At 40.8% G+C, this 15,097-nt stretch overlaps 1 protein-coding gene across 1 annotated transcript in view; it reads left to right on the top strand.

Annotated features, from left to right (window-relative positions):
- The first annotated feature begins 861 nt into the window (after positions 1–861).
- DNAH6 (dynein axonemal heavy chain 6) overlaps positions 862–15,097 on the top strand; it is a 284,682-nt gene continuing 270,446 nt past the window's right edge. The window contains exons 1-2 of the mRNA XM_052648894.1: positions 862–1,086; positions 9,226–9,402. Of these exons, the coding sequence (XP_052504854.1) occupies positions 862–1,086; positions 9,226–9,402 (402 nt within the window). The remainder of the gene's footprint in view (positions 1,087–9,225; positions 9,403–15,097) is intronic.

Raw genomic sequence — 15,097 nt, 5'->3', positions numbered from 1 at the left:
GTGAAAGTACAAGACCATTACAAAAGCCTGATAGTTCTAGTATTCTGGCGCCTTACTACTCAAAGTTTATGAATTAGAATCTGCTTTTTCACAAGCTTCTCCAGTGATTCTCATCCTCATAAAATCCCAAAGCACTATTTTATGATTTAGCCATCAACTCTTTTTTTTCCCCTTTATTTGGTTTATCTATAAGTATCTAGGCTAGATATCTCAGATTGCCTGTGTTAGAATTACCTTTCTTTTGAACACCACTGCCACCCTCAGAAATATTTTGCACACTCAAGTGTGAGAAAGGATCTCACTATGATTTCATTTCTATTAATCCTTCCAAATCTGGACTAGTGGGCTTCCCAGTTGGCACTAGTGGTAAAGAACCTGCCAGCTAATGCAGGAGAGATGTATGGGTTCGATCCTTGGGTCGGGAAGATCCCCTGGAGGAGGACATGGGAACCTACTCTAGGATTCTTGCCTGGAGAATCCCATAGACAGAGGAGCCTGGAGGGCTACAGTCCATAGGGTTTCAAAGAGTTGGACATGACTGAAGCAACTTAGCATGCATGCAGGTATGTGGTCCCCAAAATCAGAGGCAGCAACACCATCACCTAAAAAGTTATTATAAATGCAAATTCCTGGGTCCCACCCAAGTTGTGGGTCTTCTAGAAGGCCAGGCATAGTTTTCATTACTCTAATTCAAGTCCTTAGTTTGGGAAGAATGGGGTAACTTTGATAGGTTTTCTTTGGGGATAAGCAAATGCAGCTCTGCTTGGTTCTTAAAACACCTCTGCTTAACCCTACTTCCCCAATTCTTTCGCTTTACTTTTCATTTTTCTTTTCTTGACCCTGACCTCTCCAGGGAGGAAGATGGCTTTTAATCTCTCAGAGAATGAGTTGGACCTGAAAAGTATTGGAGAGCTGTCAGAAAACCCTTTGCTTACAAGACTGAATAGTATAAGAGCAAAGGGAAGACTGAGTTTTGTAACACCCACGGAAAATCAAAGTGATACACAATTCCTGACATTTGAACACACTACAAAAGCTCAGGAGAGGACGAGAAAACGACAGCAGCCTATAAAACTGGAGCCTTTGGTAAGGTTGAAAACCAGCATGTTAGCCACTTTTAGGTAGAAGTTTGCAGAGTTGCTTTGGGGGAATGGCAATAATTTCTAGACTCTTAATTAACAAAGAAGGAATGAAAACTTGAAAGTTAGGACTTGTTTAAGAGCATGTAAACATAATTATTTATTTTTAAAAACGTTGAGTTCTAAAAGAACTGTTTGAGGTGGTGGGATGTGGATGCTGTGATGAAAAAGTTCTGTAGCACATAAATCCTTTCTAGCATTATGTGCAATAAGGATACTTAACCATGTCAGTTGTAAGACTGTTTTAGGTACTCGGGTACCATTTCATACTAGAAACTTCAGTAAGAGTAATATGTATAATTGTATTATTTATTATTTTCAAGCAAATGCCTAGTGTCCTGAAAAATTTTGTGCATGTCTGAAAAATAATTTTAAGAATCCACATCTTTGGCAGAACTGAGGCTATCACTTCTCTTATTTTTGCTAGACTGATAGGTGAAAATTACATCACATTGTTGTTGTGGTTCGCATCTTATTAATAAAGTTAACAAACCATGTAAAAATATGTATTTTATATACAACATTATGTAAAAGTTATGTAAAATTGTTTGAGCATGGAGAAAGGATAAATATCCGATTGCTGTTAATGACAGTTATCATAAAAAAGAGAGTCAGAGATTGGAGAATTGAGAGAAGGAAAAGTGTAAAAGAAGAGTGGGAGGCAGTATATATGTGGTGGACACTGAGTGTATTTTTATTCATTCAGTGGAACGCATCTTACTTATTTCATGGATTCTGTTCATAACCATTTTTCACTTTAAAATTAAGTTGTTTGCTTTTTTCCTATCAGCTTTTGAGGTTTTAAAAAACATATGCATATATATGTATATGTTTAACTGTATATATATATATATATACATATATATATATATGTAATGGACATTAACCCTTATTCCATTGCTTCTCAAATTTAAGTACGAATTCATGCAGGAGGTGGACATTCTTGAAGATCCATAGTGCTGATTTCATTACTTGATTTTAATGTTACTTTATGTAAAAAAAGATTAACCTAGGAAAAAAGTCACTGCAGATGGTGACTACAGCCATGAAATTAAAAGATGCTTGCTCTTTGGAAGAAAACCTATAACCAACCTAGACAGCATATTAAAAAGCAGAGACATTGCAATAAAGGTTCATCTAGTCAAAGCTATGATTTTTCCAGTGGTCATGTATAGATGTGAGAGTTGGACTATAAAGAAAGCTGAGGACCAAAGAATTGATGCTTTTGCAGAAAACTCTTGAGACTCCCTTAAACAGCAAGGAGATCAAACCAGTCAATCCTAAAGAAATCAGTCCTGAATATTCATTGGAAGGACTGATGCTGAAGCTGAAACTCCACTACTTTGACCACCTGATGTGAAGAACTGACTCATTTTAAAAGACCCTGATGCTGGGAAAGATTGAAGGCAGGAGAAGCGGACAACAGAGGGTGAGATGGTTGGATGACATCATTGACTCTATGGTCATGAATTTGAGCAAGCTCCGGGAGTTGGTGATAGACAGGGAAGCTTGGCGTGCTGCAGTCCATGGAGTAGCAACGAGTCAGACATGACTGAGCGACTGAATTGAACTGAAGGAATTAATTCAAATATTTAAGAAGAAAATAAACAGCTTAAATACAAAGAAAGCTATACAACCAATTGCAATTTAGATTAACAAAAAATACGAAGTAACAGATGCTCTTGTCCTTGAACTTCCATTTTGCAAGGTGGGTAGGGTACTGCTGTAGCTGCTCCCTTCTCCAGAGAGCAGTGTGCCTGTACTATGTGTAGTGGGGAGTATCTGGGCCTCCTTACTATTTTTTCCCCATGAACTTTTTATGACTTTTAATGTGACTTTCCCATCTACTTTTACACTTATTTCTCTCTGATGGATTTACTTCACTTGGCAAAAGTGTATAATGAACCTTTGATGATTAAAGTAAGCTCCATTTGATATCAGTGTGATAAATTCATATATGTTGAATATTTACTCGATACCTGCTATCATCCAGTCTCTGAGTCATGCCCTGGGGAAACAGCAATGAACAAGGCAGACAAGATTCCGGTTGGCATTCTAATGATCCTAAGTAAATAAACTGAGCAATGTCATCTAATGATGGTTACTGTAAAGAAAATAATATCGGGAACCTAGTTAAGACAAACCGCAGGCTCCTTTAGATTGGGTGATGTCACCGGAATGAATCCTAGAGGATATGTCATCTGATTGAGTCCCAGGCTTTATCACCTGCCAGACTGAATGGACAAGCCTTCAGAGATGCCAGTCCCCAATTTTGGAACCCCAAAATTCATTTCTTCCCAGGAACAAATTCCACTTGATCATAGTGTATGCTCCTTTTAAGGTATTGCTGAATTCTGTTTGCTACTTTATTGATTTCTGCATCTATGTTTGTCAACAGTATTGGCTTGCAGTTTTCTTTTCTTGGTATTATCCTTGTCCACTTTCGGGGCTGATTTCCTTTAGGACTGATTCAAGGACTCTCAAGAGTCTTCTCCAGCACCACAATTCAAAAGCATCGATTCTTCAGTGCTCAGCCTTCTTTATGGTCCAGCATTCACATCTGTACGTGACTACTACAAAATATAACAGAGAGATTAAAGATCTAAATAAATGAAGAATGATGCTGTGTGGTTTAGAAGAAATATTTTTAGATGTCAGTGCTCCCCAATTGACCTATAAATTCAGCATAATTCCAATCACAGTCCATGTAATATTTTTTTTTGGTAGAAATTGACAAACTGATTCTAACATTCATAGAGAAATGCAAAGGACTTAGAACAAGCAAACAACATTGAAAAAGAACTAACACTCTTGATTTCAACACTTCCTATAAAACTACAATAACGAAGACATTATACTATCGGTGTCAAGATAGACAAATAGACTGATATGCATAGACAGTGTATGCAAATAGATTATGCATAGGTTGGCATGCTTTGTATTACTCCATATGTCTTATGTGTTGCTTTTTTCCCTTCATTTTTCTTTCTGTCTGCCATTCTGATTGGGTGATTCCCATTATTCTGTCTTCCAGATCACTTTTTCACTCTTATTTGTTGTTTAGTCTGCTATTTATTGCTTCTAGATTGGTTTTTATCTCACCAATTGAGCTGTGTAATTTTGATTGGTTCTTCTTTACACTTTCTAGTTCCTTGTTACAATGATCTGCATTTCCATCAGTCATCTTTCTCAATTCCTTCAGCATTTTTATTATCTTCTTTTTGAACTTGGGGTCTAATAGTGTAATGAAGTCTATTTCATTATTTGTTCTTTCATGAAATTTCTCTTGTTCTTTTACCTGAGAATGGGTCCTCCACTTTTTCATTTCACTTAAACTTTCTCTGTCTCTGTGAATTTAGGAGAAGCAGTTATCTAGTTGGTGTTTGAAGGAGTGTTCCTATGTAGACTGTATTTTTGTGTAGTGGCTGGCTTGGTCTGAATGCCAGCTACATCTATCCTGAGTGTGTTTGCTGTTATCCCTTGATAGTAGCTGTGATGGTAGACATTGTGGTCTCCAGAGCTAGCGCTGGATGTTGGGTGAGGTCTCTATTTTTCTCCATGGCTGTCACTGCCCTGTTGGGGAGGGGGTCTGTTCTCTAGTTATGGGAATAGAAACCCTGAAGGTTGAGTTTAATCAGGATCCATTGCCCTTGAGTATATGAAATAAAATTTGTATTTTATGGCAAGACAAGAAGAATTGAAACATAAAAAATTCTCTGCCCTTTGTCCTTCTCTCTCCTTGCACAGTGCTTTGTGTGTCTGCAATGTGCATCAACTAGACCTCTCTCAGAGGCAGGAATACCTGTTCAACCATAAAAAGCAACATCTCCCAGAATCAACAAGACAGCTCCTTGAATGATAACATTCCTTCTTGATCTCATACATGGTCACATGACCCACCGTGGCCATACTTGGATCTGAATCATGTAAACTGCCAATATGTCATTTGATGTACATCTAATGTACATCTCTGTCTCAAAAACACTTATATAACTGTGCCTTGACTTCTAACAAGTAGAAGAATTCTCAGAGCTTTCTGAGGTTCTCTGTCTGTGTTGTAATCCTCAAATATGTCTTGAATAAAACTTTCCATTTCTTCATTAACCAACTGATTAATTTTTCATCAACAAGTGGATGCCCTGCCCCACAGGAGGTGACTGTTAAAGCAAGTGAGGCCCATATGGTCACAGTGAACCTGTGGATGGTGCATGCAGACAGCCATGGTTCCACCCAGAAGCAGCCCATGATCTTGCCTCTCTGTGTGTTTGTCCCACATCTACTGTTGGTATGAAGCTGGGGCCAGGGTGCTGGTGGCTGCAGGAATCTAAGTGGTTTTGCTGCCACCTGGGACCTGGGCTGCCTGTTTGCTGACCTGTCCCAGAACTGTCCTCCCCAGATCCAGCTCCAAACTGCAGTGTAAAGTGGGCAGGGCCAGAGTTCTGCTGCCAGAAATAAGCAAAACCTGTGTATTCCTTCCTCTGGCATGTCTACCAGGGACTCGGAGCCTAGCTGCTGTGCATTTCTGTGGCCCCACTTAGTGTGCACACTGACAAAGTCCACAAGGACCAGACCTGCTCCTGCACTGTGTGTGCAGGCAAAGGGATCCAAGGTTTGATCAGGATCACATACTAGGCCTTCCAGCTTATCTCTCTGCAGGTAGATGGAGTCCTCTCCCAGGGTGTGTCTGTCCAAGACTTGGCACTTTGCCTTGGTGAGCCTGTTATGGTGTGTACTTGTAATTGGGGAGTGTGGTATGGCAGCAGTGACTAGCAGTGGTCTCTGTCTGCCCTGACAGTAAGTCAGCACACCCACACTCTTCCCAATTCGAATTAGCCTTCTCCAGGCTCTCTATCTGCCCTAGTGGACCTCCCAGCAGGCCAGGGGGTTTCCCGGGGTGACGGTCTGATCTCGTGGAACTTCTCTCCTTTATAGATCCCTCCCAGGGGTGCCAGTTCTGTCCAGCATGCCATTCCCACCCCCTCCTCTTTCTACCCCTTTACCTGGAGATCTTTCTTGCAGCTTTGGTTGTATAGATCTTCTGCAAGTTTCCAACTGGTTTTCTGTGAGACTCGTTCCACCTGTAGCTGGATTTTTGATGTGTTTTTGGGGAGGTGAGCTCCATGCCCTTCTACTCCACCATCTTGATCCCCCTCCAGCATTTTGTTTTTAGAAGCCCCAAAGTGGAAACAACCACAATGTCCATCAAGAGATGAATGAATAAATTGTGGTGTTTCCTACTTAGCCTAAAAAAAATGAATTATGGATGAAACAACATAGAGGAATCTCAGCATAATTAATTATACTGAAAGATGGTTGGGCAAAAAATACATAGTATTTTATTGCATTTACATAAAAGTCTGGAAAAATGCAAATTAATGTATAATGATGCAAAACAGATCAGTATTTACCTAGGGAGGAGTATTGTAAAGGAACCTAAGAAGGTTCATGTTTGAGTTCTGTTTCATATATATAATTGGGTTGGCCAAAAACATCTTATGAAAAAACTAGAACATAGATAAATAAATAAATATATATATATATATATATAATATGACTTTCAAATTATGTCAACACATCAGTTTGGACACTTTAAATATGTACAGCTTGTGTGTGTGTTTGTGTGTTACTTGCTCAGTTGTGTCTGACTTTTTCCAACCCCATGGGCTGTAACCTGCCAGGCTCCTCTGTCCATGGAACTCTCCAGGCATGAATACTGGAGTGGATTGCCATTTCCTTCTCCAAAGTACAGCTTAATGTATGTCTATTATATCTCAGGAAAGCTGTTACAATAATTTAAACTGTTAAAAAAATTCACATTTCCCTGATTGTCTTATAATAATTTTGTTTGCAAAGTCCTTGTTAAAATTTAGATCAAAATAAGATCTATGCACTAACTGGTTGATATTTTTCTTCTAACTGGTTGATATTTCTCTTAAGTCTCTTGATTTATAAGTTCTCCATCAACTCTTTTATTTTTCCTGGGAAAAATATTTTATTGATAAAATTTGGTTATTTTTCTATATAGTCCCACAGTCTAGTTTTGTTGATTGCATCCCCACCATGGTAGCTAACCTATTTCTCTGGTTCTTATATTTCCAAATGTTGGTATTTATGTCTAGAGTCTTGAGTTTGATTTTCTGTGGCTGAATACTTCCATACCAAGTGCAGTGTTCTTTGACTAAACTGGCATATAGAATCTGGTTGCCTCTCTTTTTTTTTCTTCCAGTTTTATTGAGATATAATAGACATAAAGTACTCTATAAGTTAGACATCAACAACATAGTGATTTGGCTTACATACATCATGAGATGTTTACCTCTATAACTTAAGGACATCAACAACATAGTGGTTTGGCTTACATACATCATGAGATGTTTACCATGATAAGTTTAGTGAAGAGCCATCATTTCATATAGATACAAAATTTAAGAAAAAAAATTTTTTCTTATAATGAGAACCCTTAGGACTCTTTTAACAACTTTCATATGTATTGCACCTATCATCTTGCACATTATATCCATAGTACTTATTTATCTTATAACTGGAATTTTGTTGTATTTTATACACAATTTTTAAAGGTTACACTCCATTTACAATTATTAAAAAATATTGGCTCTATTTCTGATTTTGTGAAATATATTCTTATAGCCTATCTTATACCCAATAGTTTATATCTCCCACTCCCCAACCTCTGTGTTGCCCCTTCAGCCCCACTGATAACTACTAGTTCTCTATATCTATGAGTCTGCTTCTTTTTTGTTATATTCACTGGTTTGTTGTATTTTTGGATTCCACATGTAAGTGATATCATGCAGTATTTGTCTTTCTGTATGACTTAATTCACTTAGCATTGCTGCTAAGTCACTTCAGTTGTGTTCGACTCTGTGTGACCCCATAGACAGCAGCCCATCAGGATCCCCCATCCCTGAGATTCTCCAGGCAAGAACACTGGAGTGGGTTGCCATTTCCTTCTCCAATGCATGAAAGTGAAAAGTGAAAGTGAAGCTGCTCAGTCGTGTCCGACTCTTCACAACCCCATGGACTGCAGCCTACCAGGCTCCTTTGTCCATGGGATTTTCCGGGCAAGAGTACTGGAGTGGGTTGCCATTGCCTTCTCCTCACTTAGCATAATACCCTCCAAGTTCATCCATGTTGCTGCAAATGGCAAAATTCCACTCTTTTCAATGGCTGAGTAAAATACTCCACGGTGTGTGTGTGTGTGTGTATGTATTGATGGATTATTAGGTTGCTTCCATATCCTTGCTATTGTAAATAAAGCCTCAGTGAACATAGGGTGCATATATCTTTTTGAATTACTATTTTAATTTCTTCAGATAAATAGCCAGGAGTGGAATTGCTGGTAGTTCTTTTTTGAATTTTTTAAAGAATCTCCATACTGTTTTCCATAGAGGCTGTACCAGTTTACATTCCCACCAGCAGTTTTCCCCTTTTCTCTTCATTTCAGCAATGCTTGTTATTTGTTGTCTCTTTGACAACCATCATTCTGACAGGTGTGAGGTGATATCTCACTATGGTTTGGATTTGCACTGTCCTAATGATTAATGATACTTAGCGTCTATTCATGAGCCTGTGGGTCATCTGTACTTCCTCTTTGGAAATAAGTCTATTCAGATTCTCTGCCCATTTGAAAAATCAGGTTGTCTGGTTTTGTGATGGTCTTCAACCAGTTATGGCTATAGAAAGTGAACAGTGACTTTTGGGTAAGGTGGGAGGAATGTATGATCCTTCCCACAGTAGCTGTTGTAGTGAATGGTAGGGGGTTTGTATTGAACAATTAGTGAGTATGTCATTTCATGCTTTTGCACTCTTTCTGTCATAACATCACCCTTAGAAGTATTCATTGGTGTTTAAAAGGCAGAATTAATGGAAACTAAGTAGAAAAGGCTTACTCATGCAGCAGGCCATGGACAGGCTGGTGGTAGCTGCTATAATGATTGTGGCCTAGATAGGAAGTAGTCCTGGAAGGTGACCAATTTCTAACAGGGCCAGAACCCAAAGGTAGTTAAGAATAAGACCAGTTCACATTAATTTTTGAGAGATTAACATGTCTCTTTATTTCCCAAAGCCAGTACTAAAAGTCCACCAAGATCATAAGATGCCTGATTACATATATGAACAGAACCGAAACCGGTTAATCGCTTCTGGTGTCCTAAAACCTCCAAGAAGTCCTGAAGAAAAAACTTCTACCAAATCTCTTGTTCAGTTTCTTGAGCATGGAGAGGCTGTGAAAAAGAAAACACAGGTATAGTATTGAAGTGCTTCATTGAGTCTTTCAATTTTAGTTCCTACATTGGTAACCTGAGTTATCATGAGTTAACCTTTTAACTCATAATGATAGTGGCAAAGTCTTTTTCTATTAGGTTATATAATGGATTTGGGGAACATATCTCCCAGTTCTTCCTGTTTAAGGGAAATTTGTCAAGTAGAGGTTAATACAACATTGTAAGTCAACTGTGCATGTATGTTCAGCCACTTAAGTCATATCTGACTCTTTGCAACCTCAAGGACTGTATCCAGCCAGGCTCTCCTCTCCATGGGGTTTCCCAGGCAAGAACAGGATAAAATCATAAAGGAAAACTTTCAGTCTGTACACTGTCTTCTGATGTTCTCTAGAAGACATGTTAAAAGAAGATATAATAGTGTTTTGAATGTTATTATAACTTTTATGAAATTTTCATCATTATTCCCCCAAAGCTTTGAAGACCTTGGTGAAGGGCAATAAAATAGAAACTGAATCAGCTAGAGAGACAACTTTTATAATTGATGAGAGTTATAGAGTGGAGAAGGAATAAGTGAATAGTAAGTCTGGGGCAAAATCACTAGAGCATGGCTTTACATGAATACCTGTAGATATTTAACAAGAACAACAAAAAACAGAAATGGGAGAAAATATGGAGGACACACCTACAATAAAAATACCAATAGAGCCAAGAATTCTCTGAGCTTTTTATTGAGAGGATCTTTCAGTGCTAGCTGTCTCTTTCAGGCTTTAGGCTGGATCGTTAGGAATGAAGAGTTGAGGACAAGTGTGTCTTTGAGAATTATAGAATCTGGAGGTGGGAAATAGACAAGTAAACACTTAAGCCTAGTAGATGTGTGATAAGAGCTCTCACTGATCATTTAAAGAACAAAATAATGGAAAACTGAACAGAATGGATGCTTATATCTGGTGGCCAGAATGACCATTGGTGGAAGAAAAACTATCCTAAGGAATTGCACTGAACTCAGAGGAATGTGTGAAAAGTTAGCAAGGCAGATAAGATGGGACAACTGTAGACGTGAAAGCCAGCTGGAAGAAGGCTCACCCACGGGTTTGGTTGATATCATCCTGAGAGAATATCATATAATAAACTGCATGAACTTCTGTGTGTGTGTGTGTGTGTGTGTGTGGTCAGTCTCTCAGTTGCTGTCTCTTTGTGACCCCATGGACTGTAGCCCACCAGGCTTTTCTGCCCATGGAATTCTCCAAGCAAGAATACTGGAGTGGGTTGCCATTCCCTCCTCCAGGGGATCTTCCTGATTCAGGGATCAAACCCAGATCTCTTGCATTTCTTGCATTGGCAAGTGAAATCTTTACATGAAATTGTATAACTTTGATTTCTGGAAACTAGAGAAAATGAGATATTTTAAGAGGGGCTGAGAAAGGTTGTTAATTCATTTGATATAAAGTAGGTTGAATTTTAAAAAGCGAGAGATTATGCACACTATTATATATAGGGAATATAAAAAGCAAGGTCCTACTGTATAGCACAGGGAATGAACTACATTCGATATCCTGTGATAAACCGTAATGGGAAAGAATATGAAAAAGAATATATATATGTTTGACTGAGGGCTTCCCTGATGGCACTAGTGATAAAGAACCTGCCTTCCACTGCACAAGATATAAGAGATTCAGGTTCAATCCCTGGGTGGGGAAGGTCCCCTGGAGGAGGTCATGGCAACCCACTCCAGTATTCTTGCCTGGAGAAACCCATGGACAGAGGAGCCTGGCGGGCTATATTCCATAGGGTCACAAAGAGTCAGATACAGCTGAAGAGATCTAGCATGCACACACATATGCATAACTGAATCACTTTGCTGTCCAGTAGAAGTTAATACAATGTTGTAAATCAGCTGTGCATGCATGCTTAGCCACTTAAGTTGTGTCTGACTCTGCAACCCCACGGACTGTAGCTGGCCAGGATCCCCTGTCCATGGGATTTCCCAGGCAAGAATACTGGAGTGAGTTGCCATTTCCTTCTCCAGGGGATCTTCCCAACCCAGGGACTGAACCTGCATCTCCTGCATTGGCAGGCAGATTCTTTACCCCTGAGCCACCATGGAAGCCCCCCAGATCAACTCCAAAAACAATTTTTTTTTAATTACAAAAATTAAAAAGAGATTTTGTGCACATCTGGAATGAAGGAAGCAACTGAAAAGGAATACGTCACGGGTTATGTTTGATTGTAACTGCAACTAAGTGAAGAATTCAGTAAAGAGAGTTTGAAGGGAAATGTGGAAAAAAGGGGATATTTCATTTAAAAGAAGGATATTTATTTTGAAAAATATTTATTTTTCTGGGTATTGATTTCTCAGAATGAGTTTAAAATGGATGTGTAACAATGAGGATTTCTTGGGAGATGAAGGAAGGAAAGAAGGAAAGAAGGAAGGGAGGGAATAAATGAGGAAGGAGGGAGGGAGGGAGGAAAGTTAAAGGGTTTGTTTCTGGTAATTAAGGAAGATTGATTATCAGTTGGAAAAGGAAATGGCAACCCACTCCAATATGCTTGCCTGGAAAATTCGATAGACAGAGGAACTTGGCAGGCTACAGGCCATGGGATCACAAAGAGTCAGCCACGACTAAGCACATGAGCACATTATCAGTTGGACTGGGCATCCATCATAGAAGAGTATGATAGATAGTTCTACATTTTATTTCCCTCCCCCAACCCCTGCAAAATCCAAACTTGGGTGACTGTTTAAATTGAATGACATCTTCACACTGAGTTGCATAATTAGAAATAAAACGTAACTATGTAGGCCTATTGTTGAAGAAATCTTTCACTTAGAATGCAGTATACTTTTTAAGGAATATAATAAAAACATTTCCTGTTAAAGTATTAGCACTCTTGTCTCAAAAAAAGTTGATCACAGCTCACGTTGAAACATTAGGACAAAGCAATGTGTGTTTTCTCTGGTTCTGGCATCCACTTTGGTCTCTTCTTTTACATAAGAAAACAATGCCTTTACTCCTATCCTTGGTCAGTAAGTGAAAGAAGCACGTTTTATCTTTTGAGTTCAAAGAAGTATGTCCTTTAGCTCTGAACTTTCCAGAATTCTCATCTGAAACTCCTACTGAGAGATGGGGAATAATGACCTCTATGAATACACATCTTTTGGAGAGGTTGTCCCAGGGGGCTTATGGTAGTAACTCTCCTGTGCAAATGGCAGCTTCTACTAACTATGCTAATAGACAATAAAAATGTCATTTATATGTGAACCTCAATTGTTCATCAAATCGGGTCTGCAGTGGTGAGTCTTTTATCTTAAAGCCAGTCAGTCCTGTCAGAGAGACAAAGGGCGACTGTTGGAGTTGATGTCAGTTCAGTCCAGTCGCTCAGTCGTGTCCGACTCTTTGCGTCTCCATGAATCGCAGCACGCCAGGCCTCCCTGTCCATCATCAACTCCCGGAGTTCACTCATAGTCACGTCCATCGAGTCAGTGATGCCATCCAGCCATCTCATCCTCTGTTGTCCCCTTCTCCTCCACCCCCAATCCCTCCCAGCATCAGAGTCTTTTCCAATGAGTCAGCTCTTCTCATGAGGTGGCCAAAGTACTGGAGTTTCAGCTTTAGCATCATTCCTTCCAAAGAAATCCCAGGGCCGATCTCCTTCAGAATGGACTGGTTGGATCTCCTTGCAGTCCAAGGGACTCTCAAGAGTCTTCAACACCACAGTTCAAAAGCATCAATTCTTCAGCGCTCAGCCTTCTTCACAGTCCAACTCTCACATTCATACATGACCACAGGAAAAACCATAGCCTTGACTAGACAGACCTTAGTCGGCAAAGTAACATCTCTGCTTTTGAATATACTATCTAGGTTGGTCAATACTTTTCTTCCAAGGAGTAAGCATCTTTTAATTTCATGGCTTCAGTCACCATCTGCAGTGATTTTGGAGCCCCCAAAATAAAGTCTGACACCATTTCCACTGTTTCCCCATCTATTTCCCATGAAGTGATGAGACCAGATGCCATGATCTTCGTTTTCTGAATGTTGAGCTTTAGGCCAACTTTTTCACTCTCTAGTTTCACTTTCATCAAGAGGCTTTTTAGTTCCTCTTCACTTTCTGCCCTAAGGGTGGTGTCATCTGCATGTCTGAGGTGATTGATATTTCTCCCGGCAATCTTGATTCCAGCTTGTGTTTCTTCCAGCCCAGCGTTTCTCATGATGTACTCTGCATATAAGTTAAATAAGTTGATGTCACATTCCCTCCAACACAGTCATCAACCTCCTCCTCAGGAAGAGCGGATTTGTGACGCTGTCCCAAAGGGGCAGGAGCAAAGGAGCTGGGGTGGAACTGAGGGCAGACAGTGGGACCCAGGAATTGGAGCAAAGCTCAACAGTATGAGTCTTGTGGGCTACCGTCCACGGTGTTGCGGAGTCAGACATAATTGAGCGTTATGCAGGCACTCAAGTATGTGAACGTGCTGGGGCTTGGCCTTGGGGCTCCACTTGTGGTCAAGGACCAGCAGCATGGCATTTCTTGGGAGCAAGTGAGAAATGCAGAATCTCAGGCTCTGGCCCCCGACCCCCGCGGCCGTTCCCCCCCCCCCCCCCCCCGCCCCCCGCCCAGCGGCCGCCCCCTTGACCACCCCCAACCCCACCCCACACCCGCCGCCCCGCCCCACCACTGGCTGGCAAATCTCCATTTGAACAGAAAGCCCCGGGGAAATTCTCCTGCACACTGACCTGTGAGAAGCACTGACTCCAGAAAAGCAACTTATATATCTCCTTCTCTAAGGCTATGACATATTGATTCCCAATGTACCCAACCCTTCACAGTCACTAAAAAATAGTTTATCATGAGTTATGATGACAGTGGTCCAAGATGTCACTCACAGGAAAACATCATGGTCGTCAGAAGGAAGAGGATGTTGAAGGGAAAGGCCATGGTCAGGGGAGACGCAGAGCAGCTGAGCAAGGGGAGTGCTGCTGCTGCTGCTGCTGCTGCTGCTGCTGCTGCTGCTGCTGCTGCTGCTAAGTCGCTTCAGTCGTGTCCGACTCTGTGTGACCCCATAGACGGCAGCCCACCAGGCTCCCCCGTCCCTGGGATTCTTCAGGCAAAAACACTGAAGTGGGGTGCCATCGCCTTCTCCGAAGGTGGAGTGCTGGGCTCCCATGAATACCAGGAAGTTGGGAGCATTTTGATGTGAGAAACACTGAAAAGGGAAGGGGAGAAGGCAATGGGAGTCGTCGCCGGGGCGGTTTGTGAGAGGAGGACAGATATCTGGGTAGGGGTACTGACCGGGATCTATCACTGCCAAATGATAATTAGAAATTTTTCAGTTAAAAAATGCTTGCCTTTAAGCCCTAGACATAGGCAGTGTGGTAATTAGTCCTGGAGGTTAATAGTTGTCATATATGTAGTTCCCCCCACCCCACCCCACCCCCAAAGCTCGTGTTTTTTACTTGGGTTTTATTTTTTAATTTATTTTTAAAATAATTTTGTTTATTTACTTATTGGGTGTACTGGGTCTCCGTTGCCACTCGGGCTTTTCTCTAGTTGTGGCAAGCAGGGGCTACTCTTTCTTGCGGTGGCTTCTTGCTGTGGAGCACAGGCGCTAGGGTGTGCTGGCTTCGATGGTTGGGGCGCATGGGCTCAGTGGTTGCGGTTCCTGGGCTCTAGAGCGCAGGCCCAATAGTTGTGTCTATCAAGGTTCTTTGCTCCGCTACA

The sequence above is a fragment of the Budorcas taxicolor genome, chromosome 11 (genome assembly GCF_023091745.1).
Source record: "Budorcas taxicolor isolate Tak-1 chromosome 11, Takin1.1, whole genome shotgun sequence".
Classification (NCBI taxonomy): Eukaryota; Metazoa; Chordata; class Mammalia; order Artiodactyla; family Bovidae; genus Budorcas; species Budorcas taxicolor.
This window is presented reverse-complemented; position numbering and strand designations above follow the sequence as displayed.